This window comes from Oncorhynchus mykiss, chromosome 13, assembly GCF_013265735.2.
Source record: "Oncorhynchus mykiss isolate Arlee chromosome 13, USDA_OmykA_1.1, whole genome shotgun sequence".
In the NCBI taxonomy this organism is placed as follows: Eukaryota; Metazoa; Chordata; class Actinopteri; order Salmoniformes; family Salmonidae; genus Oncorhynchus; species Oncorhynchus mykiss.
The window spans coordinates 7487330-7512832 of record NC_048577.1 but is presented as its reverse complement, the minus strand read 5'-3'; the positions used below and the strand labels follow the sequence as shown (position 1 = coordinate 7512832).

The 25503-nt window shown below is 38.6% G+C and overlaps 2 protein-coding genes across 2 annotated transcripts in view; both read left to right on the top strand.

Annotated features, from left to right (window-relative positions):
* Positions 1-12465, top strand: part of LOC110493310 (hemicentin-1) — a 34265-nt gene extending 21800 nt beyond the window's left edge. Inside the window, exons 2-13 of the mRNA XM_036940081.1 lie at positions 4880-5212; positions 7118-7360; positions 7584-7685; positions 7776-7994; positions 8107-8439; positions 8534-8788; positions 10351-10614; positions 10820-10910; positions 11677-11716; positions 11840-11920; positions 12135-12215; positions 12308-12465. Of these exons, the coding sequence (XP_036795976.1) occupies positions 7231-7360; positions 7584-7685; positions 7776-7994; positions 8107-8439; positions 8534-8788; positions 10351-10614; positions 10820-10910; positions 11677-11716; positions 11840-11920; positions 12135-12215; positions 12308-12331 (1620 nt within the window). The 5' untranslated portion in view covers positions 4880-5212; positions 7118-7230 and the 3' untranslated portion in view covers positions 12332-12465. The remainder of the gene's footprint in view (positions 1-4879; positions 5213-7117; positions 7361-7583; positions 7686-7775; positions 7995-8106; positions 8440-8533; positions 8789-10350; positions 10615-10819; positions 10911-11676; positions 11717-11839; positions 11921-12134; positions 12216-12307) is intronic.
* Positions 12466-16052: 3587 nt separating this feature from the next.
* Positions 16053-25503, top strand: part of LOC118938174 — a 53164-nt gene continuing 43713 nt past the window's right edge. Inside the window, exons 1-2 of the mRNA XM_036940074.1 lie at positions 16053-16141; positions 20622-20699. Coding sequence (XP_036795969.1) covers positions 20645-20699 — 55 coding nt within the window. The 5' untranslated portion in view covers positions 16053-16141; positions 20622-20644. The remainder of the gene's footprint in view (positions 16142-20621; positions 20700-25503) is intronic.

Genomic DNA, 25503 nt, shown 5'->3' with positions numbered 1-25503 from the left:
AACCGCGACTCGTCAGTGAAGAGCTCTTTTTGCCAGTCCTGTCTGGTCCAGCGACGGTGGGTTTGTGCCCATAGGCGACGCTGTTGCTGGTGATGTCTGGTGAGGACCTGCCTTACAACAGGCCTACAAGCCCTCAGTCCAGCCTCTCTCAGCCTATTTCGGACAGTCTGAGCACTGATGGAAGGATTGTGCATTCCTGGTGTAACTCGGGCAGTTGTTGTTGCCATCCTTTACCTGTCCTGCAGGTGTGATGTTCGTTTGTACCGATCCTGTGCAGGTGTTGTTACACGTGGTCTGCCACTGCGAGGATGATCAGCTGTCCATCCTGTCTCCCTGTAGTGCTGTCTTAGGCGTCTCACAGTACGGACAATGCAATTTATTGCCCTGGCCACATCTGCAGTCCTCATGCCTCCTTGCAGCATGCCTTAGGCACGTTCACGAGGATGAGCAGGGACCCTGGGCATCTTTCTTTTGGTGTTTTTCAGAGTCAGTAGAAAGGCCTCTTTAGTGTCCTAAGTTTTCATAACTGTGACCTTAATTGCCGATAGTATGTAAGCTGTTAGTGTCTTAACGACCGTTCCGCAGGTGCATGTTGATTAATTGTTTATGGTTCATTGAACAAGCATAGGAAACAGTGTTGAAACCCTTTACAATGAAGATCTATGAAGTTATTTGCATTTTTACAAATTATTTTTGGAAGACAGGGTCCTGAAAAAGGGACTTATATGACATATATGATGTATACTGTATATATATATATATATATATATATTCATATATATTAAATATAATGTATATATATATATTTATATTTGATATATATTGTATATATTTACAAAAAATATAAAATAGGGAACTGGAAAAGATTCAGACAATTACATTGATTGAAGCCACAATCTATCTGCAATATTGAAGCTGAGCTACCCCCTTAAAATATGTGTTTACTGCCAAGCTTTAGTCAGATCTGTTCAATAAGCGATTGTTGTTGATGATGATGATGATGATGACTTTATTGTATCCATTAGGACATTGTTTTGCATCATACATCATGTCATCTTAAATAGACAGATGTAGACACACATGCAACACATCACACACATTACAGACAGACAGTATTCACATAGACAACCATATAGCAGAATACATCACAACACAATATGAGCCTGGTTCATTTTCAGTAATGAGGCCCTGTACCCCATTTACAGTTTATACTTCAATGTATCAGGTGGAGTTATTCACCAGCTATAGAGTGAGTTGTTGTTTATGTTTCTAAGACTGCAGGGTGGGAGATGCAACAATGGCCTTGAGAACAGCAGGAAGTGTGTTGGTGGTCTTTCTCTGGTCTGTAGCAGGTATGGTCTCATTCTTATCTTTTTGTTGCTCTGTTTATCAGTCTACAGACATTTCTAAAAGCATAACCATTTTTATGTTCTACTGTCGACACATTTGGCGTCTCCACTCCATTTTAAACAGTTGTCTTTCTCACCTCACTGAGTGAAGCTTATCTGTGGTTTTCATTCACACTCAACCAAAGAGTATCTATGTCTCAACTCAGCAACTATGGAAAAAAGTGTTAGTGTGAGTCACAAGACATTGAACTTAATGTAACGTCCTTGTGATGTCTAACTGTGTTTCAGTGGTCTTGAGTCAGAAAAGCTGGAGTGTTACATACACCAAGAAGAGTGTCTGTACCTTGAAGGGGTCAACAGTAGAGCTGACCTGCTCTTACACATATCCAAGTGGTACAGTCACAACAACCTTCTGGTTCATAACAAATAATGCTGAGGGGAATCCTGTTAGTCTGAGTGGTGAGCCAGACTACAAAGGTCGTGTGATGTACCATAGAGATAAGAAGAATGGCCACACCCTGACAATCACAGACCTGAGAGAGAGTGACTCAGCTACGTACATGTTCAGCTTTATAACAGATCAGACCAGATGGAGATATACTGGCAGTCCTGGAGTCACTCTGTCTGTTACAGGTAACATTCTACATACTGGCAGTCCTGGAGTCACTCTGTCTGTTACAGGTAACATTCTATATACTGGCAGTCCTGGAGTCTCTCTGTCTGTAACAGGTAACATTCTATATACTGGCAGTCCTGGAGTCACTCTGTCTGTTACAGGTAACATTCTATATACTGGCAGTCCTGGAGTCTCTCTGTCTGTAACAGGTAACATTCTATATACTGGCAGTCCTGGAGTCACTCTCTGTTACAGGTAACATTCTATATACTGGCAGTCCTGGAGTCACTCTGTCTGTAACAGGTAACATTCTATATACTGGCAGTCCTGGAGTCACTCTGTCTGTTACAGGTAACATTCTATATACTGGCAGTCCTGGAGTCACTCTCTGTTACAGGTAACATTCTATATACTGGCAGTCCTGGAGTCACTCTGTCTGTAACAGGTAACATTCTATATACTGGCAGTCCTGGAGTCACTCTGTCTGTAACAGGTAACATTCTATATACTGGCAGTCCTGGAGTCACTCTGTCTGTTACAGGTAACATTCTATATACTGGCAGTCCTGGAGTCACTCTGTCTGTTACAGGTAACATTCTATATACTGGCAGTCCTGGAGTCACTCTGTCTGTTACAGGTAACATTCTATATACTGGCAGTCCTGGAGTCACTCTGTCTGTAACAGGTAACATTCTATATACTGGCAGTCCTGGAGTCTCTCTGTCTGTTACAGGTAACATTCTATATACTGGCAGTCCTGGAGTCACTCTGTCTGTTACAGGTAACATTCTATATACTGGCAGTCCTGGAGTCTCTCTGTCTGTTACAGGTAACATTCTATATACTGGCAGTCCTGGAGTCTCTCTGTCTGTTACAGGTAACATTCTATATACTGGCAGTCCTGGAGTCACTCTCTGTTACAGGTAACATTCTATATACTGGCAGTCCTGGAGTCACTCTGTCTTTAACAGGTAACATTCTATATACTGGCAGTCCTGGAGTCACTCTGTCTTTAACAGGTAACATTCTATATACTGGCAGTCCTGGAGTCACTTTGTCTGTAACAGGTAACATTCTATATCCTGTTAGTCCTGGAGTCACTCTGTCTGTAACAGGTAACATTCTATATACTGGCAGTCCTGGAGTCACTCTGTCTGTAACAGGTAACATTCTATATACTGGCAGTCCTAGAGTCACTCTGTCTGTCACAGGTAACATTCTATATACTGGCAGTCCTGGAGTCACTCTCTGTTACAGGTAACATTCGATATACTGGCAGTCCTGGAGTCACTCTGTCTGTAACAGGTAACATTCTATATACTGGCAGTCCTGGAGTCACTCTGTCTGTTACAGGTAACATTCTATATACTGGCAGTCCTGGAGTCACTCTGTCTGTAACAGTTAACATTCTATATACTGGCAGTCCTGGAGTCACTCTGTCTGTAACAGGTAACATTCTATATCCTGGCAGTCCTGGAGTCACTCTGTCTGTAACAGGTAACATTCTATATACTGGCAGTCCTGGAGTCACTCTGTCTGTAACAGGTAACATTCTATATACTGGCAGTCCTGGAGTCACTCTGTCTGTAACAGGTAACATTCTATATACTGGCAGTCCTAGAGTCACTCTGTCTGTCACAGGTAACATTCTATATACTGGCAGTCCTGGAGTCACTCTCTGTTACAGGTAACATTCGATATACTGGCAGTCCTGGAGTCACTCTGTCTGTAACAGGTAACATTCTATATACTGGCAGTCCTGGAGTCACTCTCTGTTACAGGTAACATTCGATATACTGGCAGTCCTGGAGTCACTCTGTCTGTAACAGGTAACATTCTATATACTGGCAGTCCTGGAGTCACTCTGTCTGTTACAGGTAACATTCTATATACTGGCAGTCCTGGAGTCACTCTGTCTGTAACAGTTAACATTCTATATACTGGCAGTCCTGGAGTCACTCTGTCTGTAACAGGTAACATTCGATATACTGGCAGTCCTGGAGTCACTCTGTCTGTAACAGGTAACATTCTATATACTGGCAGTCCTGGAGTCACTCTGTCTGTTACAGGTAACATTCTATATACTGGCAGTCCTGGAGTCACTCTGTCTGTAACAGTTAACATTCTATATACTGGCAGTCCTGGAGTCACTCTGTCTGTAACAGGTAACATTCTATATCCTGGCAGTCCTGGAGTCACTCTGTCTGTAACAGGTAACATGCTATATACTGGCAGTCCTGGAGTCACTCTGTCTGTCACAGGTAACATTCTATTGTCTGATGTTCTGTTTAATCTTCATTGTCCCTTTAGGTCTGGAAATTGTCTGATTTGTATTCATCTAATAAAAATAATGAGCTGGTGCACAGAAAATGATTTAGTGTGCTGACTAATGGAGAATAAACTGGAAGCTGTAACAACAAAGAGAGTCACACTCCATATGTATAACCTCCCAGTCATATGTTGCTTAAAAAACACCAACATTTCGACATCACAGGGTAAATGTATTGCATCGTGTGACCACACTAGACAACAGGTGATTCAGGTTGATGTTGTCTACTCCAGACCTGCAGGTGAAGGTGACTCCTACATGGTGGGCAACGTCGAAGACACTGACCTGTAGCACCACCTGTACTCTGACTGACCACCCCACCTACATCTGGTACAAGAACGGACAACATCGAGATGAGAGTACCTCGCCCCAGTACAAATACTCAGTCTCCAATGACTATGATGCCAGTTATTCCTGTGCTGTAAAAGGCCATGAGGATCTCCACTCTCCTGCAGTGTGTGAGTGTTCATTTAATACATTATACTGTGTGTTGGTTTCACTATGAGAACTTGAGAACTTTTAGCATTTCTAGATAGAACTGAGAATACAATCTAGTTGACCTCTTGTTATGTCACTGTGTTTCAGGTGTTCAGGGTCAGAGCTGCAGCAGAGTGAATTACACCAAGAGGAGAATCTGTGTCTTGAAGGGGTCAACAGTGGACATATCCTGTACTTATGTTGGTTATGATTACATCACATCAACATTCTGGTTTAGAAGTGATAAGTCGACCCCTGAAGACCTAACCACAGACCCAGGGTATGCAGGTCGTGTGGAGTACACTGGAACATTTGAAGGTCCCTTCATCCTGAGAATCACAGATCTGAGAGAGGAGGACTCAGCTGAGTATCGCTTCACTTTTAAAACATACAGCATTGAATGGGGTCATAGTTTCCCAGGAACAACTCTGACTGTCACAGGTAATACTACACTTACAGAACATTATGATATACTGGTAATACTACACTTACAGAACATTATGATATACTGGTAATACTACACTTACAGAACATTATGATATACTGGTAATACTACACTTACAGAACATTATGATATACTGGTAATACTACACTTACAGAACATGATGATATACTGGTAATACTACACCTACAGAACATTATGATATACTGGTAATACTACACTTACAGAACATTATGATATACTGGTAATACTACACTTACAGAACATTATGATATACTGGTAATACTACACTTACAGAACATGATGATATACTGGTAATACTACACCTACAGAACATTATGATATACTGGTAATACTACACTTACAGAACATTATGATATACTGGTAATATTACACTTACATTATGATATACTGGTAATACTACACTTACAGAACATTATGATATACTGGTAATAGTACACTTACAGAACATTATGATATACTGGTAATATTACACTTACATTATGATATACTGGTTATACTACACTTACAGAACATTATGATATACTGTTAATACTACACTTACAGAACATTATGATATACTGGTAATACTACACTTACAGAACATTATGATATACTGGTAATACTACACTTACATAACATTATGATATACTGGTAATACTACACTTACAGAACATTATGATATACTGGTAATACTACACTTACATAACATTATGATATACTGGTAATACTACACTTACATAACATTATGATATATACTGGTAATACTACACCTACAGAACATTATGATATACTGGTAATACTACACTGACAGAACATTATGATATACTGGTAATACTACACTTACAGAACATTATGATATACTGTTAATACTACACTTACAGAACATTATGATATACTGGTAATACTACACTTACAGAACATTATGATATACTGGTAATACTACACTTACAGAACATTATGATATACTGGTAATACTACACTTACAGAACATTATGATATACTGGTAATACTACACTTACAGAACATTATGATATACTGGTAATACTACACTTACAGAACATTATGATATACTGTTAATACTACACTTACAGAACATTATGATATACTGGTAATACTACACTTACAGAACATTATGATATACTGGTAATACTACACTTACAGAACATGATGATATACTGGTAATACTACACTTACAGAACATTATGATATACTGGTAATACTACACTTACAGAACATTATGATATACTGTTAATATTACACTTACATTATGATATACTGGTAATAGTACACTTACAGAACATTATGATATACTGGTAATATTACACTTACATTATGATATACTGGTTATACTACACTTACAGAACATTATGATATACTGTTAATACTACACTTACAGAACATTATGATATACTGTTAATACTACACTTACAGAACATTATGATATACTGGTAATACTACACTTACATAACATTATGATATACTGGTAATAGTACACTTACAGAACATTATGATATACTGTTAATACTACACTTACAGAACATTATGATATACTGGTAATACTACACTTACAGAACATTATGATATACTGGTAATACTACACTTACAGAAAATGATGATATACTGGTAATACTACACTTACAGAACATTATGATATACTGGTAATACTACACTTACATTATGATATACTGGTAATACTACACTTACAGAACATGATGATATACTGGTAATACTACACTTACAGAACATTATGATATACTGGTAATACTACACTTACATTATGATATACTGGTAATACTACACTTACAGAACATTATGATATACTGTCACTACTTTATGTCTAGTTGTTGGAGGTTGAAATGATGAGGTTTGTTCTTTCATGTTGTTATTCTCTCTTCATTCAGACCTGCAGGTGAAGGTGACTCCTGGCACAGTGACAGAAGGATCATGGGTTATACTGACATGTAGCACCACCTGTACTCTGACTGAAATCCCCAACCCCACCTACATCTGGTACATGAACGGAGAATATCTATTTTCTGACTCCTCTCCCCAGTATCAATACTCAGTCAGTAGAGGAGGTTCTGACAGCTACTCCTGTGCCTTAAGAGGCCATGACAAACTTAGCTCTCCTGAAGTCACAGTGGGTGAGTTACCTCCAGAATTTACCTCCAGAGATTTCCTCTCTTATGGTAAACAGACTTGATATTTTCAGTCAATTCAGATTACTGATTTATAAGTAACTATAGCTCATTACTATCTAACATGTTAGTCATACTGAGAATCATACAAATAAGCTAATACCATCACCTTCTTCACCATCACTGTCATGATCATCATCATCATCATGTGCTTCATCATTTGTTCCAGATACTTCTTCTCTGAACTGCTTGAGTGTGACCTACACCAGTAGAAGCATCTGTTCCTTGATACCATCCGTGGACCTGCCTTGCACTGCCATATATCCCACAGGTTTGACTGTGTTATCTTTAAGTCTGGTAGAGTCATTTTGTCAACTACAGAAGGAAACCAGAAAGTGTGTTTTTATATGCTCTCATTCAGACCTGCAGGTGAAGGTGACTCCTGACACAAAGGCAGGGAAGAGGACACTGACCTGTAGCACCACCTGTACTCTGACTGACAACCCCACCTACATCTGGGACAGGAACGGACAGTCTCTTGCTTGGCTCTCTTCCCAACAACACTCTCTCTGGAGTTCTGAAACAGAGAGTTACTCCTGTGCTGTTAAAGGCCATGAGGATCTCCGCTCTCCTGCAGTGTGTGAGTCTGGATTCTATTGGGATAATTTGTAGCTAACCTTTCTTTTTAACAAAGTAAGGCAACTTGCAAACTTCAAGGTATATCTGAACAAAACTATTTCATGTATTTTCAGGTGTTCAGGGTTACAACTGCTGGAGGGTGACTTACACCAAGAGGAGAATCTGTGTCTTGAAGGGCTCCACAGTGGACATATCCTGCTCTTACACTCATCCCACTAGTTATATAGAACAAGGTTCATTCTGGTTTACACAGAAAGACCCTGTAGATGTCAGGTCATATCCAGAGTATGCAGGTCGTGTGGAGTACAATAGGAACACAGAGAACCACCACACCATGACAATAACACACCTGACAGAGAAGGACTCAGCTGAATACAAATTCATCTTAATAACAACAGATGAGGGGAGATTTTCTGGCCTTCCTGGTGTGATGTTGACTGTCACAGGTAATATTTCACCTACAGTTATTACTGTAATAGGACAAGTCTAATCACATGACAAGCCAGTCTGGAGTCAAATATGACTGATGTTTCCTCTTAGATATCCTGTTGGAGATGGATCCTACGTCTGTGTCAGAGGGGGAGAGAGTCACACTGAGATGTAGAACCAAATGTACAGTCGGTCTCAACCCCACCTACATCTGGTACAAGAACGGACAAAGTCTGACCAACCCAGTCACCAGTTATAACAGCCTGATCCTAGACCCAGTCAGCAGTGAGGATGCAGGGAACTACTCCTGTGCTGTAGAAGGCTTAGAGAGAATCCTCTCTCCAGAAGAGACTCTCACTGTCAGATGTGAGTACATGGGGTGTTGATATATCTACAGTGAAAGTCATTGATATCATCTCTGCAATACATGGTTCTACATGTCAGTGTAATATACTAATCTCTACTAATTTACATCATCTCTGTAATACATGGTTCTACATGTCAGTGTAATATACTAATCTATACTAATTTACATCATCTCTGTAATACATGGTTCTACATGTCAGTGTAATATACTAATCTATACTAATTTACATCATCTCTGTAATACATGGTTCTACATGTCAGTGTAATATACTAATCTATACTAATTTACATCATCTCTGTAATACATGGTTCTACATGTCAGTGTAATATACTAATCTATACTTATTTACATCATCGCTCTAATACATGGTTCTACATGTCAGTGTAATATACTAATCTCTACTAATTTACATAATCTCTGTAATACATGGTTCTACATGTCAGTGTAATATACTAATCTCTACTAATTTACATAATCTCTGTAATACATGGTTCTACATGTCAGTGTAATATACTAATCTATACTTATTTACATCATCGCTCTAATACATGGTTCTACATGTCAGTGTAATATACTAATCTCTACTAATTTACATAATCTCTGTAATACATGGTTCTACATGTCAGTGTAATATACTAATCTCTACTAATTTACATAATCTCTGTAATACATGGTTCTACATGTCAGTGTAATATACTAATCTCTACTAATTTACATAATCTCTGTAATACATGGTTCTACATGTCAGTGTAATATACTAATCTATACTATTTTACATAATCTCTGTAATACATGGTTCTACATGTCAGTGTAATATACTAATCTCTACTAATTTACATAATCTCTGTAATACATGGTTCTACATGTCAGTGTAATATACTAATCTATACTATTTTACATAATCTCTGTAATATATGGTTCTACATGTCAGTGTAATATACTAATCTATACTAATTTACATAATCTCTGTAATACATGGTTCTACATGTCAGTGTAATATACTAATCTCTACTAATTTACATAATCTCTGTAATACATGGTTCTGCATGTCAGTGTAATATACTAATCTCTACTAATTTACATCATCTCTGTAATACATGGTTCTACATGTCAGTGTAATATACTAACCTATACTAATGTACATCATCTCTGTAATACATGGTTCTACATGTCAGTGTAATATACTAATCTCTACTAATTTACATCATCTCTGTAATACATGGTTCTACATGTCAGTGTAATATACTAATCTATACTAATTTACATAATCTCTGTAATACATGGTTCTACATTTCAGTGTAATATACTAATCTATACTAATTTACATCATCTCTGTAATACATGGTTCTGCATGTCAGTGTAATATACTAATCTATACTAATTTACATCATCTCTGTAATACATGGTTCTACATGTCATTGTAATATACTAATTTACATCATCTCTGTAATACATGGTTCTACATGTCAGTGTAAATTACTAATCTATACTAATTTACATCATCTCTTGCTTCCTTACATGGTATATGTGTTCTTATTTGTTCTGTCATCTTCAACACCAGATGGCCCAAAGAACACCTCAGTGTCAGTCAGTCCCTCTGGTGAAATAGTGGAGGGCAGTTCAGTGACTCTGACCTGCAGCAGTGATGCCAACCCACCTGTGGACAAATACACCTGGTACAAGAAGAACGTAACCTCACCAAAAGCATCAGGACAGAGTTACAGCATCACTAACATCATCTCTGAGGACAGAGGAGAATATTACTGTGAGGCCCAGAATGGAAGAGGATCTATGAACTCTACAGCTCTGATGATCATTGTAGCAGGTAAAGTTACAAAACTTCAATACAAAATGATGTTCAATAAGAAATGATGTTTCAAGGTATCTTCTTCTAGTTTGCCTCATTACACTTTGGTTTATAACCATACATAGGCTTCTATATACAAGTATTACATTAATGTCCTGTATTGCTGTATATTCATTTTCACTTCATAATAACATGTTCTCATATGATCTGTATTATCTTACAGGGAAACAAACATCAGTTGTGACTGCAGCTGTAGGAATCATAGTGGTTGTTCTGATTCTCATCCTCTGTTTCTCTGGATTCATGTGGTTCAGGTGAGTGAAAATTGTCACGATCGTCGTAGTAAGGAGACCAAAGCGCAGCGTGCTGTGAATGCTTACTTTACTGAAAGGACGACAAAACACGAAGTACACTAAACAAAACAAACAAACTAACAAGACGACCGTGACCGCTATAGAAACACTGTGCTAACATGAAACATCACATAGACAATAACCCACAAACCACAATACAAAACAGGCTACCTAAATATGGTTCCCAATCAGAGACAACGACAAACACCTGCCACGGACTGAGAACCATATCAGGCCAAAACACATAGAAATAGACCAACTAGACATACAACATAGAATGCCCACTCCTATCACACCCTGACCAAACAAAATATAGAAACAAACAGCGCAAATCATGGTCAGAGTGTGACAGAAAATAGATATTTGTATTATTCTTTCACCTTAGCACACTGATTAGTTATTAACTCATTAAGGTATAGGCCCAATGCCCTTAACCACTAGGCCACCTGGCGCGGCAGGTAACTTAGTGGTTAGAGTGTTGAACTTGCAACCAAGATTGAGTCTTTGAGATGAAAATATACAAATCTGTCGTTCTTCCTCTGAACAAGGCAGTTAACCCACTGTTCCTAGACCAGTTAACCCACTGTTCCTAGGCCGTCATTGTAAATAAGAGTTTGTTCTTAACTGACTTGCCTAGTTAAATAAAGGTTAAAAAAAACCTGTTAAAATGTATTTGTAATATATCAACTTACTTACAGAGCAGAACTCACTCTGTCCCTCTTTACAGGAGATCCACAGGAGGAAGTGATGCCACAGCAGACACACAGGTGATTCTATTAGTTGCAACAGGGTTTCAGCTGTGTCGTGCTGGGCAAAAAACTAAATGTTCACCCAGGGGGTTACAACTCCATTTTCATACTATTTTTATTGTTACCTCTCTCTCTCCACAGAGTGTCCGTCCTGACTGTAACAGTGACACGTACACAGCTCTGAACATGAGGACCATGTCCCCTGACTATGACACTCTGATAGTAAGTCTCTTTTAATGAATTTGGTTTGCTTATGAGTGTGTGTTTTATGCAGTACTTGAATATGTTTACAGTAAATTATGGAAAGACTGGTGTTTCAAAGAACTCATGCATTTCCTCTCTCCCTCCATCTCCTTCTCTCCCTCCCTCTCCTTCTCTCCCTCCCTCTCCTTCTCTCCCACTCTCTCTTTCTCGCTCTCTCTCTTTCTGTCCACAGAGTGTCCATCCTGACCCTAACAGTGATACGTACACACCTCTGAACATGAAGACCAGGTCACCAGAGTATGACACCCTGGCAGTAAGCGTGTGTGTGTGTGTGTGTGTGTGCGTGTGCGTGTGCGTGTGTGCGTATAAAATGTGGGAGTGCTACTTCAGTATGTCTTTTTTCAGAATGTGAGGGGAATCTCCCACTGAAGAGTATCACCACAGAACCTGGACTGAAGAGAACAACCACAGATCCTGGACTGAAGAGAAGCACCATAGATCCTGGACTGAAGAGAGGCACCACAGATCCTGGACTGAAGAGAACCACCACAGATCCCAGACTGAAGAGAACCACCACAGATCCTGGACTGAAGAGAACCACCACAGATCCCAGACTGAAGAGAACCACCAACATTGAACCTGGACTGAAGAGAACCACCAACATTGAACCTGGACTGAAGAGAAGCACCAACATTGAACCTGGACTGAAAATGATCACCACACAACCTGGACTGAAGGTTCCAATACAAAATGAGGCCTTACACCTCTATTCTATTGCTGCCATATCTAGAAGTTTTTACACACCATGAACTTTAACTTTTCACTAAATACTGGAATATATATTTTGGAATGGAATATATTGATGATAAATGAGATGTGTTATATTTTGATGTAAATCTGTTTACTATCTTTAGTTTTATTTCTGATCTTTCTATGGGATTTTGTCATATACAGATGTTTTATAACATCAATAGTCCTACTTTCCTCAGCAACTAATATGGATCATATTGAAAACAGCTTTTTAATATTTTTAGCTCTTGGACCAAGTTTCTCCGGATGTGTTTAATGATGATTAACTTTGTATTGCTGTCAGATGTTATTACTAAATTTATATTACGTAATACAATATTGTTCCGTGTCATGATATATTTTTTATTTTAAAATAAATGTAATCAGTCCATTATTATAATTTCCAACATTTTGGTAGGCTATTTGTTAGTCAACTTGTCTATCATTTCTAAAGACATGCAGTGGCGACACGTCATTCAGGGCAGCTGAGGCAGAGCTAAATCTGTTTTCAGCCCCATGGTTAGCTTTTTCTGTTGCTTGTTTTGCATATTTTGAAATTAATACGTGACACATATCAGTTTGCAAATAAAGTTAATAAATAAATAAAGCATTGAGTTAACATTTTTTGCAGCTCCAAAATGCAGGTGTTTCAGCCTAGCTCAGTGACTTCTGTGGTGGTGGTGGGCCAGCGGAAAATACGGAGCGTAGGGGTTGGTAATGTTCTCTAGTTGTGCTGTGAATAGCTCAGTGTTCTGTCACTCATGGGGACACTACGTCACCGCAAAATCTACGGGTAGAGCTGGAAATGTCAATCCCCTTGGGTGCTGCCATAGAATTACATTAGAAATGCCCATCCAGCAAGGCTCAAGGTCATTGGCTTCGACAAAATTACATCAAATCTCATTAAATCTACCGTAGCTTTGATTGGACTGATTGGACAAACTTTCAAAATCTTAGCTGGCAAGCTAGACAAGCAGTCATCATCATGCATCAAGTCGACAATCTTCTGACAAATCCTTATCAATCCTTGTCATATGAAATTATAGATAAAACGTATCAGTGCTCATTGGCCATTGGACATAAACATTACAAAACAAGTTGGAACAAATCACAAATTCAACAATTAGTGCTAAGGCAGCACTGCAGGCCCGGGTTTGATCCCGTACTGTAACAGCCGGCTCTGACCGGGATACCTATGAGGCGGAGCACAATTGGCCCAGGGTCATCTGGGTTAGGGGAGGGTTTAGCCGGCCAGGATGTCCTTGTCTAATCATGCTCTAGTAACTCCTTGTGGCCTGGCGCCTGCAAGCTGACGTCGGTCGTCAGTTAAACAGTGTTTCCTGCGACACATTGGTGCCTGCTGTTTGTCCTCCTGTCCAAGGGGTGAAGCTGGAGAGCACCAGGCTGGTGATCAGGTACCTAGACCGCTGGATGCAGAGAACCCCTCACTCTCCTCAGAAGACCAACCCTATAGGCCTCAACACCTCCTCAGCCTCCCAGTACGCCTCCATATGGTAAGGACATCTGTCTTTGAGGAGAATACTACTGTGAGGCTGAGAATACAATTGCATCTATGAACTCTGCAGCTCTGATGATCATTGTAGCAGGTAAAGTTTCATCCTTAGTTGACCCTTTGAGACCACGATGAACCCAAACTATGAACCCAACAATGGACATCTCAGGACAGTTACTATGACATGTCTAAAATGAGGGAGTGATGTGATGATGGTGTTGATGAACTGTTTTCTGTTCCAAATGGCACCCTATTCTCTACTTAGTGCACTACTTTAGACAGAGCCCTATAGGGTGCCACCATTTGGGACGATGTCTTTGTTTCATTTCGGTTTCTCTCTCTTCAGCAGCACAAGCAGCTGAGGAGGACTCCTCTGTTCTCTACAGTACAGTCAACAAACCCTGAACCAAGAGGACCCCAACACAACAAACCAAGAACCAAGAAGACCCCAACACAACAAACCTGAAAGAAGACGACTTGAACAGAACATGTTTAATGTGTTTATATGGGCTATAAGTAAAGGAGTGTTAATTGCTTTTGCAGTATTGTTTCCCCCAAAAAAATTATGGATATTTTTTTCCCTAAAGGGGAACTGAAATTTAAAATCAAATATCCAAATGATCCATGGTATGACCACCTTAAAACAATTCCATATGTCAGCTAGTAGAACCCCCCCAACGGCTTAGACTTTTAGAGGTTCAGAAACCCAGTGTCAGAGGGAGCAATGACCAGCACCTAAACACACAAATCAAATCTAATTGTATTTGTCAAGTGTGAAATGGTTAAGGACACGCTCTTAAGCAGCAAAGCAGTAGTTTATATGTAAGAAAATAATAGATTTCTTTAAATAAAAAAATGTTAAAAAATAACTATATATATCACACAATAAAATGTCAATAAAGAAGCAGCAATAAACATTTACATGAAAGATTATTCATTGTCATTAAAAAAAAAACACGCATCAGTCAGACACAATGGGACACAATAATCCCAGACAGACAGACAGACAGACAGACAGACAGACAGACTTAGCTATATGGATGTCAGGGTTCACTTTGGGTCCGTTGTTCTGAAGATCAGTGAGATGAACACATCTCTTTCACACAAGAACACAGTGGACATTCAGAGCAGCTTGCCTTGGCCTTGGCCAAATGACAGCTCACTGTTGTCTGTTGTTTCTAGCTAGCTAATGTTGATAGCTAAATGTCAGCTAACTAACTAGCTCACTAGTTAACTATGGGGTCTTGCTGTAATTCAGAGGCAGCGCATCATATTGTTCACAATCCAGTTTATTCAGAGTAGCTGTGTGATTCACAAAAATGCTTGTTTATCACTGAATAACAGCAGCTTCATGTAGCTAACAAGCTAGCTGAGCTCACTTGTTCGCTCAATTAAAACGCCAGTTCAACATAAGTCCCAATAACAGTATTTTTACGTACTTGACTGTTTTATTCTATATATATTTAAGAAATGTTCTACCTTCTATTTTAGATATTTTCATCAGACTAGTAGGGACATATGAAGCCTGGAAGCTGCAGTAATGTTGAGATGTCAGTAGGGAGAGCTCTAGGATAGAACACTGGTACCAAAGATACTCCCCTTTCATCTGTTCTGGAACCTTCAGTACCAGCTGATGAGGAGTGATGGGAATGGGTCACATTTTGCCTCTTGTAAAACATGTAGGTCCACTCCTCAAATAAAGAAATGCAACTACAGTATTGACTTTAGACCATTTTCTATTTAGATACAGTAACATCGCTTATGTGACATGCTGTTCCTGCATGTTATTGCCCTGACTAGGCTACTTTAAAATCAACCACAGAACTCACACAGGCTACGCCTGCTTCTACTAACACTTACAGTAGACTACTTCTTGTTTCCACGCAGTGACAGTAAGTTGACTCACTGTTCAAGACCTCTCCCCTTCACTTCACTCTGTAAGTACTCTTGATGATATCTTGAAATATAGTTTTAGTTTTGATGTTTTTAGCCAAACATCACATGACTTCCTGTATCTTTGTACTTGATGGTTTATATTGAACTGTGTATTGGTTGTTACATCAGGGCCTGTATTCATAAAGTGTCTCAGATGGTCCATATAATTATGATCTAAAAGGCTAAACTGATCCCAGATCAGCTCTCCTACTCTGATACACTTTGTGAATACTGACCCTGGACTGTGGTTTCATGTGTTTAGTTTAGATCAGTTCATTCATTTACATGTTTAAAACATGATCAGTAGAGTTTACCAGTAACACCCAGATCTCCAATCAATAGGGTCATGTTCACTGTCAAAGTATAACCGGGTCAAAAATAACTGTGTGTGCGTGTGTGTCTGTGCATGTGTGATGTGTGATGTGTGATGTGTGATGTGTGATGTGTGATGTGTGATGTGTGTGTGTGTGTGTGTGTGTGTGTGTGTGTGTGTGTGTGTGTGTGTGTGTGTGTGTGTGTGTGTGTGGTGTGTCTGTGTGTGTCTGTGTGTGTGTGTGTGTGTACGTGTGCGTGTGTCTGTGTGTGCATGTGTGGTGTGTCTGTGTATGTGTGTGCGTGTGCATGTGCGTCCGTGTGCGTGTGTGTTAAAATGCATTTTGACATATTAATCTGATTGGTGGATTTACAGTCACGACCAAAATGATTGGCACCCTTGACAAATACTGAGCTATATTCTATGCTACAAAAGATGAGAAGTACATTGTAAATGGTGTTTCACATGAAGACTTTACGCTATTTTAAGAGCTCTGAGAGCAACAGAGTGACAGTAAGAGTGAGAGTGATTGAGTGGATGGTTCTTACGAGCTTTAGGAGTAGTATTAACATGAGACACAGTGATGGTGGGTTGTGTTTAGGAGTAGTATTAACATGAGACACAGTGATGGTGGGTTGTGTTTAGGACTAGTATTAACATGAGACACAGTGATGGTGGGTTGTGTTTAGGAGTAGTATTAACATGAGACACAGTGGTGGTGGGTTGTGTTTAGGAGTAGTATTAACATGAGACACAGTGATGGTGGGTTGTGTTTAGGAGTAGTATTAACATGAGACACAGTGATGGAGGGTTGTGTTTAGGAGTAGTATTAACATGAGACACAGTGATGGTGGGTTGTGGTTAGGAGTAGTATTAACATGAGACACAGTGATGGTGGGTTGTGTTTAGGAGTAGTATTAACATGAGACACAGTGATGGTGGGTTGTGTTTAGGAGTAGTACTAACATGAGACATAGTGATGGTGGGTTGTATTTAGGAGTAGTATTAACATGAGACACAGTGATGGTGGGTTGTGTTTAGGAGTAGTATTAACATGAGACACAGTGATGGTGGGTTGTGTTTAGGAGTAGTATTAACATGAGACACAGTGATGGTGGGTTGTGTATAGGAGTAGTATTAACATGAGACACAGTGATGGTGGGTTGTGTTTAGGAGTAGTATTAACATGAGACACAGTGGTGGTGGGTTGTGTTTAGGAGTAGTACTGGTACATTAGACTACATATGGATAACAGGCTACATTAGACTATATATGGATAACAGGCTACATTAGACTATATATGGATAACAGGCTACATTAGACTATATATGGATAACAGGTTACATTAGACTATATATGGATAACAGGCTACATTAGACTATATATGGATAACAGGCTACATTAGACTATATATGGATAACAGGCTACATTAGACTATATATGGATAACAGGCTACATTAGACTATATATGGATAACAGGCTACATTAGACTATATATGGATAACAGGCTACATTAGACTATATATGGATAACAGGCTACATTAGACTATATATGGATAACAGGCTACATTAGACTATATATGGATAACAGGCTACATTAGACTATATATGGATAACAGGCTACATTAGACTATATATGATAACAGGCTACATTAGACTATATATGGATAACAGGCTACATTAGACTATATATGGATAACAGGCTACATTAGACTATATATGGATAACAGACTACATTAGACTATATATGGATAACAGGCTACATTAGACTATATATGGATAACATGCTACATTAGACTATATATGGATAACAGGCTATATTAGACTATATATGGATAACATGCTACATTAGACTATATATGGATAACAGGCTACATTAGACTATATATGGATAACAGGCTACATTAGACTATATATATGGATAACAGGCTACATTAGACTATATATGGATAACAGGCTACATTAGACTATATATGGATAACAGGTTACATTAGACTATATATGGATAACAGACTCCATTAGTCTATATATGGATAACAGGCTATATTAGACTATATATGGATAGACTGATTATTTTCCAGTTTGTAATGTTGTTTTTAGCCCAACAGTATTAAGGTCATTATTATTAGGATGGTGCAGTAATGTTGAGATGCCAGTAGGGAGAACTCTAGTCTAGAACACTGGAACCTTCAGTACCACTTTGATGCAGCTGATGAGGAGAGTAAATTGAATGTGTTTGTAGAATAGAATGAATGACATCATGGAACTGACCAAATGTGAATGGAACTTTGACCTGTTCCATGTAGAACTCAGAGGGACAAGGCAACACATTCTAAGATATTATAAACATTCCACATAGAATAGTCAACATATTGTTAACATGGTTTTGTATATAAATAAAACTGGAATTGGGGGACATTTTGTCCATTATAGAAATGTAGGGCCCATTTTAATACAGTAACCTCCCTTTTCTGATGTACTGGTCTGGTCTTCATGCATGTTAATGACTTAAAGAGGAAGGAAAGGACTGTTCTGTATCAGCTACTTGTGTCCTGACTACATAAATATGTATCAACCACAGTCCTTACACTTACTAGCAGTTCCCACACACTACTACACACACACACTACTACTACTCTGTAAGTACTCTTGACAATATCTCTAAATATAGTTTTGGGTTATTTGTTTTTAGTCATAAGTCTGTGTGTGTGTGTGTGTGTGTGTGTGTGTCATTGCTGTTTATCCTCACAGCTTGGGGATAGGTACTATCATTGAACCTGGTTGTCACGTCATCTAGGAGTAGTGAGTTTGGAGTCAGAGAGCAGAGGCTTCGGACAATCGGATTTTAGTCCGGTACAAATGGTCAAGACACTAGGAGCATAAAACTGACCTGCCCAAACACAGGGCCCAAACACAGGGCCCAAACACAGGGCCCAAACACAGGGCCCACACACAGGGCCCACACACAGGGCCCACACACAGGGCCCACACGCAGGACCCAAACGCAGGACCCAAACGCAGGGCCCAAACGCAGGGCCCAAACGCAGGGCCCAAACGCAGGACCCAAACGCAGGACCCAAACGCAGGACCCAAACGCAGGGCCCAAACGCAGGGCCCAAACGCAGGGCCCAAACGCAGGACCCAAACGCAGGACCCAAACACAGGGCCCAAACACAGGACCCAAACACAGGACCCAAACACAGGACCCAAACACAGGACCCAAACACAGGACCCAAACACAAGACCCAAACAGTCTGGAGAAAATAAAGTACAAATGCACAAACTAACAGAGGATCCCGCACAAACATAGTCGGGCCTAACAGGCTTAAATAGACTGAATCAAGAAACAAAATAAGAGACAGGTGCAACCAATAAGACCAAACAAACAGAAAGGAAAAGGGGATGGGTGGCGACTAGTAGACCGGCGACGACGACTGCTGAGCGCCGCCCGAACAGGCAGGGGAGACACCTTCAGTTGGAGTCGTGACCCTGGTGGTCAGTCTTTAGTCACTGGCTGTTGAGCCTCACAGCTTGGGGATAGGTGCTTGAGGATAGGTGCTATCATTGAACCTGGTGGTCAGTCTTTAGGCTGCTGTACAGCTTGAGGATAGGAGCTGTCATTGAACCTGGTGGTCAGTCTTTAGTCACTGGCTGTTTAGCCTCACAGCTTGGGGATAGGTGCTGTCATTGAACCTGGTGGTCAGTCTTTAGGTTGCTGTACAGCTTGACGGACCGTAGAGGATTGAACATTTATCCTCCTATATTTGGAGTTCTGAGAATAAAACAGCTTCACAACAATCAATATAGAAATATGTGTTTACAGTTCTACAGATCTGTTCAATAAGTGGTTGTTGTTTATGTTGTTGTTGATGATGACTATTGGATACATTACGAAATTGTTTTTGCATCACACATGATGTCATCTTAATAAATAGACAGAGGTCGACAGACATGCAACACATCACACACATTACATACATACATAGTGCAATGGACTTACAGACAGACAGTATTCACATAGACAACCATATAGCACAATACAACACAACACAATATGAGCCTGGGTCATTTTCAGTAATGAGGCCCTGGACCCCATTTACAGTTTCTACTTCAATGTATCAGGTGGAGTTATTCACCAGCTATAGAGTGAGTTGTTGTTTGTTTCTAAGACTGCAGGGTGGGAGATGCAACAATGTCCTTGAGAACAGCAGGAAGTGTGTTGGTGGTCTTTCTCTGGTCTGTAGCAGGTATGGTCTCATTCTTATCTTTTAGTTGCTCTGTTTAGCAATCTACAGACATTTCTAAAAGGATAAGAATCATAATGTTATTCTGGTGTGTTCTGTTAGGTGTCTCCACTTCCCTTTAAATAGTTATCTTTCACACCTCACTGAGTGATGTTTATCTGTGGTTTCCATTCACACTTCTGCACATCAGCAGCAGTAGCAGTATGAGAATGTTGTCAACCACCAGCAGGGTTGGGGTCAATTCCATCTCAATTCAGGAAGTAGACTGAAATTACAATTCCAATTATTTTCAAATCTTTTCAATTAGGAACATTTAGAAAATGTGGAATTCTAATTTGGTTAACTTTCTGAATTGACTGGAAGGCTTTTTACTTCCATGATGCATATTGAAATGAATACTAAAATGATATAAGGGAATGTACATTTGAGTAGATGGGTCATACAGTATCCTGCACATGTTTACATGCATTTGGAAGTAGTATTGTAACGTCTGTTTTTTTATAGTCTTGACGTCACAAATGAAGTTCTCTCAAGGTTGAGTCCTGTGACACTGTGTTTCAGGTGTTCTGGGACAAAATACTGTGGGTAGTGTCTGTGCCTTAAAGGGGTCATCAGTGGACATGCGCTGTCCTATTCCCAGTGTGACCCAAGTCACAGAGATGGTCTGGTATAACACACGGTTGAATGATAACCCTTATGATCTGAGATGGGACCCTAATTATGATGGTCGTGTGGAGTACCCTGGAACTACAGAGAAGGACTGCATCCTGAGAATCACAGACCTGAGACAGAGTGACATAACAACATATTACTTATTCTATAAAACAAACCAGGATTCAGAATGGATATATTCATATGGAGTCACTCTCAGTCTCACAGGTACTGTATAAATAGTAGAGTACAAGTCAAGTTATGTATTACATGTTCTATGAGAACAGTGAAATGGTGGTGACTGACAGACTTCCTCCATTATTGTCTCATAACCTCTCCCTTCAGATCTAAAGGTGGAGAGGATATATTACAACACACTGACCTGTAGCACCACCTGTACTCTGACTGGTAACCCCACATACATCTGGTACAAGAACGGACAACGTCTAGATGAGAGCACCTCCCCCCAGTACAAAGACCCAGTCTCCAGTAACTATGGTGATAGTTACTCCTGTGCTGTAAAAGGCCATGAGGATCTCCCCTCTCCTGCAGTGTGTAAGTGGGGGAAAAAGTGTTGATTCAAACACAGTGTTTCACTCTAGCAACAGCTCAAATGGTTATGATTTATACTGAAACGACTTGAAATGAACAGTTTACTTCTTTACTTTGCACCTAAAGAAACAAGACATGAAAAGTTAAAACTATTAACAGAGAGCCTCTTTATGTTTCAGGTGTTCAGGGTCACAACCGCTGGAGGGTGACTTACACCAAGAGAAGAATCTGTGTCTTGAAGGGCTCCACAGTGAACATATCCTGCTCTTACACTCATCCCACTTGTTATATAGAACAAGGTTCATTCTGGTTTACACAGAAAGACCCTGTAGATCTCAGGTCATATCCAGAGTATGCAGGTCGTGTGGAGTACAATAGGAACACAGAGAACCACCACACCATGACAATAACACACCTGACAGAGAAGGACTCGGCTGAATACAAATTCAGATTAATAACAACAAACGAGGGGAGATTTTCTGGCCTTCCTGGTGTGATGTTGACTGTCACAGGTAATACTTCACCTACAGTTATTACTGTAATAGGACAAGTCTAATCACATGACAAGTCTGTCTGGAGTCAAATATGACTGATGTTTCCTCTTAGATATCCTGTTGGAGATGGATCCTACGTCTGTGTCAGAGGGGGAGAGAGTCACACTGAGATGTAGAACCCAATGTACAGTCGGTCTCAACCCCACCTACATCTGGTACAAGAACGGACAAAGTCTGACCAACCCAATCACCAGTTATAACAGCCTGATCCTAGACCCAGTCACCAGTTATAACAGCCTGATCCTAGACCCAGTCAGCAGTTATAACAGCCTGATCCTAGACCCAGTGAGCAGTGAGGATGCAGGGAACTACTCCTGTGCTGTAGAAGGCTTAGAGAGAATCCTCTCTCCAGAAGAGACTCTCACTGTCAGATGTGAGTACATGGGGTGTTGATATATCACAGTGAAAGTCATTGATATCATCTCTGTAATACATGGTTCTACAGTCAGTGTAATATACTGATCTCTACTAATTTACATCATCTCTGTAATACATGGTTCTACATGTCAGTATAATATACTAATCTCTGCTAATTTACATAATCTCTCTAATACATGGTTCTACATGTCAGTGTAATATACTAATCTATACTAATTTACATCATCTCTCTAATACATGGTTCTACATGTCAGTGTAATATACTAATCTATACTAATTTACATCATCTCTGTAATACATGGTTCTACAGTCAGTGTAATATACTAATCTCTACTAATTTACACCATCTCTGTAATACATGGTTCTACAGTCAGTGTAATATACTAATCTCTGCTAATTTGCATAATCTCTGTAATACATGGTTCTACATGTCAGTGTAATATACTAATCTATACTAATTTACATCATCTCTGTAATACATGGTTCTACATGTCAGTATAATATACTAATCTATACTAATTTACATCATCTCTGTAATACATGGTTCTACAGTCAGTGTAATATACTAATCTCTACTAATTTACATCATCTCTGTAATACATGGTTCTACATGTCAGTATACTATACTAATCTCTGCTAATTTACATAATCTCTGTAATACATGGTTCTACAGTCAGTGTAATAAACAAATCTATACTAATTTACATAATATCTGTAATACATGGTTCTACATGTCAGTTTAATATACTAATTTATACTAATTTACATAATCTCTCTAATACATGGTTCTACATGTCAGTGTAATATACTAATTTACATAATCTCTGTAATACATGGTTCTACATGTCAGTGTAATATACTAATTTACATAATCTCTGTAATACATGGTTCTACATGTCAGTGTAATATACTAATTTACATAATCTCTGTAATACATGGTTCTACATGTCAGTGTAATATACTAATTTACATCATCTCTGTAATACATGGTTCTACATGTCAGTGTAATATACTAATCTCTACTAATTTACATCATCTCTGTTATACATGGTTCTACATGTCAGTGTAATATACTAATCTCTACTAATTTACATCATCTCTGTAATACATGGTTCTACATGTCAGTGTAATATACTAATCTCTACTAATTTACACCATCTCTGTAATACATGGTTCTACATGTCAGTGTAATATACTAATCTATACTAATTTACACCATCTCTGTAATACATGGTTCTACAGTCAGTGTAATATACTAATCTATACTAATTTACATCATCTCTGTAATACATGGTTCTACATGTCAGTTTAATATACTAATTTATACTAATTTACATAATCTCTCTAATACATGGTTCTACATGTCAGTGTAATATACTAATCTATACTAATTTACATAATCTCTGTAATACATGGTTCTACATGTCAGTGTAATATACTAATCTCTACTAATTTACATCATCTCTGTAATACATGGTTCTACATGTCAGTGTAATATACTAATCTCTACTAATTTACATCATCTCTGTAATACATGGTTCTACATGTCAGTGTAATATACTAATCTATACTAATTTACATAATCTCTGTAATACATGGTTCTACATGTCAGTGTAATATACTAATTTATACTAATTTACATAATCTCTCTAATACATGGTTCTACATGTCAGTGTAATATACTAATCTATACTAATTTACACCATCTCTGTAATACATGGTTCTACATGTCAGTGTAATATACTAATCTATACTAATTTACACCATCTCTGTAATACATGGTTCTACAGTCAGTGTAATATACTAATCTATACTAATTTACATCATCTCTGTAATACATGGTTCTACATGTCAGTTTAATATACTAATTTATACTAATTTACATAATCTCTCTAATACATGGTTCTACATGTCAGTGTAATATACTAATCTATACTAATTTACATAATCTCTGTAATACATGGTTCTACATGTCAGTGTAATATACTAATCTCTACTAATTTACATCATCTCTGTAATACATGGTTCTACATGTCAGTGTAATATACTAATCTCTACTAATTTACATCATCTCTGTAATACATGGTTCTACATGTCAGTGTAATATACTAATCTATACTAATTTACATAATCTCTGTAATACATGGTTCTACATGTCAGTGTAATATACTAATTTATACTAATTTACATAATCTCTCTAATACATGGTTCTACATGTCAGTGTAATATACTAATCTATACTAATTTACATCATCTCTGTAATACATGGTTCTACATGTCAGTTTAATATACTAATTTATACTAATTTACATAATCTCTCTAATACATGGTTCTACATGTCAGTGTAATATACTAATCTCTACTAATTTACATAATCTCTCTAATACATGGTTCTACATGTCAGTGTAATATACTAATTTACATAATCTCTGTAATACATGGTTCTACATGTCAGTGTAATATACTAATTTACATAATCTCTGTAATACATGGTTCTACATGTCAGTGTAATATACTAATTTACATCATCTCTGTAATACATGGTTCTACATGTCAGTGTAATATACTAATCTCTACTAATTTACATCATCTCTGTTATACATGGTTCTACATGTCAGTGTAATATACTAATCTCTACTAATTTACATCATCTCTGTAATACATGGTTCTAC